At 47.8% G+C, this 3,701-nt stretch overlaps 1 protein-coding gene across 1 annotated transcript; it reads right to left on the bottom strand.

The window, feature by feature from the left end:
* Positions 1 to 2,668: 2,668 nt before the first annotated feature.
* Positions 2,669 to 3,073, bottom strand: PFN3 (profilin 3). Its single transcript, XM_010290609.1, has one exon. It carries the CDS (start codon positions 3,071 to 3,073, stop codon positions 2,669 to 2,671), a length of 405 nt encoding a protein of 134 aa, XP_010288911.1.
* Positions 3,074 to 3,701: the final 628 nt, after the last annotated feature.

Below are 3,701 nucleotides of genomic sequence, written 5' to 3'. Positions count from 1 at the left end.
ATACAGCTCTGTCGCAGAAGAGGCTGTGTTTGGATGGTAACAAAAGCAGTACCTACACTTCGTCTGAATGGCTCTACTCCCATTGCTTTATAGCAGGAAGGAGTCGGTGGCTCCTAGGTAAGCACGGGCGTGCCTGGGCTGGAGGGTTGAACAAACCTACGGGTCAAGCTATTTACGGGAGGCTTTCTGAGAGGTGCCTGCTGTGTGGGTGAAGAAGGCTTTTCTCAAAGGCTGCAGTCTTAGACCTGAAACGTTGAGCCGTAACCACACTCTCTGCAGCCCTTTCCCATTTTCTGTTCCTTGTGTCACAGCAGGAGAGGAGAGATTATGCAGATGCTGCCGCCTTCTGTTATTCCTCTTTAAGCTCCTTCATGCCGTAGTCTTCAAGAAGAGTCAGGGCTGAATGTAACAGCTGCTTTTCGGGGCTGGTCTGAACAAAATCTCCTTAGGCTCCAGGCCGGTCAATTTAGGGAGCAAAAGTTTAAGATCCTTCTTGGATTTAGAAATAATTTTCTCTCTAAATTAATACGCAATCACTAGCAAAGTCTAGTTATTTCTGAATGTAGTTAAGTTCTGAATTTAGTGAATTTTAGTTTAATCCTTCAAACTGAAAGATACTGGTTTTGTACACCATTGTGCTGCCCGTAACGTGTAAATAGGGAGGAGCTGTACCTATTCACAACATCATCACGCTATGTAAGTTCACACTTCTCCAAATTCTCATGCTGGTAAAGCATATATATACTCCAGACCTGTTTTTTTCTGGCACCCTGAAGAAGGGAGCAAGCAGTAAATAATCCAAAATGTTTTTCTCTTATTCCAAATCCTGTCATTTTGATGTCTCAGACTGAAGTTTGGAGGGTGAAAACTCTCTGCGTTTTGTGATTTGCACAGTGGAGAATACGACCAGCGCTCAAGAAATCACAGAAGATAGTTACTCATTTTTGCCTTACACTTGTGAAAATAAGCAGAAATGTTCATTAGGAATGCCTTATTTTTTAAAAAAAACTTGTGGCCAGCATAAACATTAACAATTTTTCATGTATTTATTTCATTTAATGCATTGCTTTTATTGTTAGATTTGAAAAACAGTTTGCATTTTTGTGCTTTTTTTGCCTTTAGTACTTAACGTTAATTTGTTTTGATTCACGCTTGTAAGCACTGGTTATCAAACAGTGCCTACTAATTAGCAGTCATTGCAGGTTTGTGGTACATTTGCTAATATATTAGATGTCTGGCTCCCCTTAGAGCGTTTTTCTGCTCCTGTGGGTGTGGTTGCAGAGTAAAGATCTCTGTGTGAATTCAATTAAATTACAAAATACTGCTTCCATGTTAAATGAGAAGATTAACTGAGAGTGTGCAAGTGCTCTCAGTCTGCTCAGCAGGGCTGGCGCTCCTCTCATGTCCGTGGCAGCGTCATAAAAATCATCACGAGTAATTATCTTTGACTCAGTGGGTCAATGATTTGAAGGTGGTGAGGGAGGTCTGGCCAAACCAGACCAAGCAGTTTAGCACCTGTGATTTACCTGCAAGAGGGGGGGTCCCAGGGGTATGGAGGACAGGGCGTCTCACCATGGGTGAATGGTCACAGCCCGCCTGTGCTGCAGCGGGACGGCGTGTGGTGGATTCAGGCTTGCTGCCGGGCAGCTGCAACGGCAGCCAGAAGCAATGGAGCAAGAAGAGCCCACGTGTGAGGAGATCGGCCCTGCTGGATATACCCCTCGAGTCTTCCCTGCATCGGTCCCCTCTCAAGTGTGCCAGTTCTGCCTCATTTCAGACTGGCCGTTTAGGGTTACAAGCGGGAGCAGGAGGGGAGGGCTGTACTGGTGAATGGAAGAGGAAATCTGCAGCATTCGGCACAACTCCGTGTCCTCCCAGGTGTCCTGCGGGGGGCTTACCGGGACTCCCATGATCTTGAGGCCAGACAGTGTGACTGAGCAGGATGGAAAGGAAGCAACCTGCAGAAGATCCCCATGCTACAGACATGAGACAGGTAACTTATCTCATAAAAACGCCCGTTTTCTCAGTACAGTAGCATAAGAAGGGGTTTCCAGTGATGTGGAAGGTGATCAGGTGGCAGACTATCTCTGCATGTGCCTCCCACACAGTCCAACAGCAGCACAAGGCTCTGCTGACCAACAGTTAATCTCCAGAATGAACTGAGCTTGTTCCAGGGGCAAATTCAAAATGAACAGCAAGTAAGTCCTGCTTATCCTTGGTGGTGTGGCCTCCTTGTAGAAGGAGGAAGGTCTCAAAACCCATGAATGGCATTAGGGCATGATTTAAACAGCAAAGTGGTAAACAAAAGGGCAAAGGGATTGCCTTCCATCCTGTCCTTTCCCAAAGCTAATGTTATCAGAGACCTTCACCCCAGAATCAGTTAGTAAAATGAGAATAACAGGGAGCAACTACCCAAGATGGTCAGGACACCACTCAAGTAATACCAAGCATCCTGATGAGGAATGTAGATGTTACTCCCTTCTGCACCACAGATATTCAAGTAGACTGTTAGCGTCCCAGCACTGCTGCCTGCCCAGCAACCCCCCATCTGAAAAACACAGGCAAAGAAATCTGCAGAAAAATCAGGTTTATTTCCCTTCTCTGCTACAGCAATGACCATGCCCCTGTGCTCAGGTAGAAGATGTCCATCTCTTTGGCACTCTTTGCTTCATGCTTTCATGCCCACAATCATATCATGGACCTTTTGGTTGAGGGCTCCTCCGTGGACTCCCTTCTTGCCCATGAGAAAGATCAGGGCATTGGGGGTCTTCCCAATACAGATGGACCTGCTGTCAATGCCTTTACTTCTGACATCCATCGCATTGTCTTCATCCACCATCAGGTTGTCACGAATCACACTGCACTTTTTGCCAGCTACAGTGATTCCTGTTAGCAGGAACGTTTTCCGATCCTGGTCCATGATCAAGGCCACTTCCTGAGGTGAGATGGCTGCGAGGAGCCCTCCTGGCTTGGCTGCCCAGACACACTTGTTGTCAGAGAGGCCCACGATAGCCACATCTTCAATGTTCCTGTCCACCAGGATGCCGTTGATGTCGTACTTCCAATAATCCATTGTGGCCGGGCTGTCCAAATCTCTCAGAAATGCCCACGACCGAATTTCCCCGTGTTCTGCCAGCTGGCACTTTGGTCTCGGCACACTGATCCTGCAAATGTCAATTTGCTGGTTTGACCTTCAGATCCCTGCAAGCCTGAATGGGGGAGCTGGGGGAAACCAAGAGCCAAGGCTTTTCCTTTGCCTGTGCGGAGAGAACAGTGACCATAGCGGCGTTTGCCACTCCAGCCTGTTCTATGATGTCGTATTTGCCTCGCAGCTGGGTGTCCCACAAAGGCACTTCCCCGTGACCCTGCCAACAAGAAGGAAGCTCCTGGGGGGGGTTGTCTCACGAGTTTGGTACCAGGCAGCTGGCATGGGCAGATGCCCCAAGGTGGCCAAATGGCACAGGACTCCCCCCACCTCAACTGCAGGTGCCGCCATTTGCCACACCCCCCACCAGCTCTTTGCCTCCAGCCACCTCTTTCCCCCTTCTTCTCCGAGTCAAACCAAACGTCTGAATTTCACACACTCATGTATTCCTGCACAGTTCATACTTCTCCTGCCACACTGCTTTTAATAAAAGCCCAGGTATTAAAAGAAACGCATTTGCTGCCTTGTATTTTGTCAGGCTGGAAACTGACAGCGT

Source organism: Phaethon lepturus, unplaced genomic scaffold (genome assembly GCF_000687285.1).
Source record: "Phaethon lepturus isolate BGI_N335 unplaced genomic scaffold, ASM68728v1 scaffold45967, whole genome shotgun sequence".
In the NCBI taxonomy this organism is placed as follows: Eukaryota; Metazoa; Chordata; class Aves; order Phaethontiformes; family Phaethontidae; genus Phaethon; species Phaethon lepturus.
Note: the sequence above shows the minus strand (reverse complement) of the source record. Positions and strands in the feature narration are given on the sequence as shown.

Coding starts and splice junctions, on each gene's coding strand:
- PFN3 (XM_010290609.1), bottom strand. CDS start 3,073: ATGGATTATTGGAAGTACGACATCAACGGCATCCTGGTGGACAGGAAC.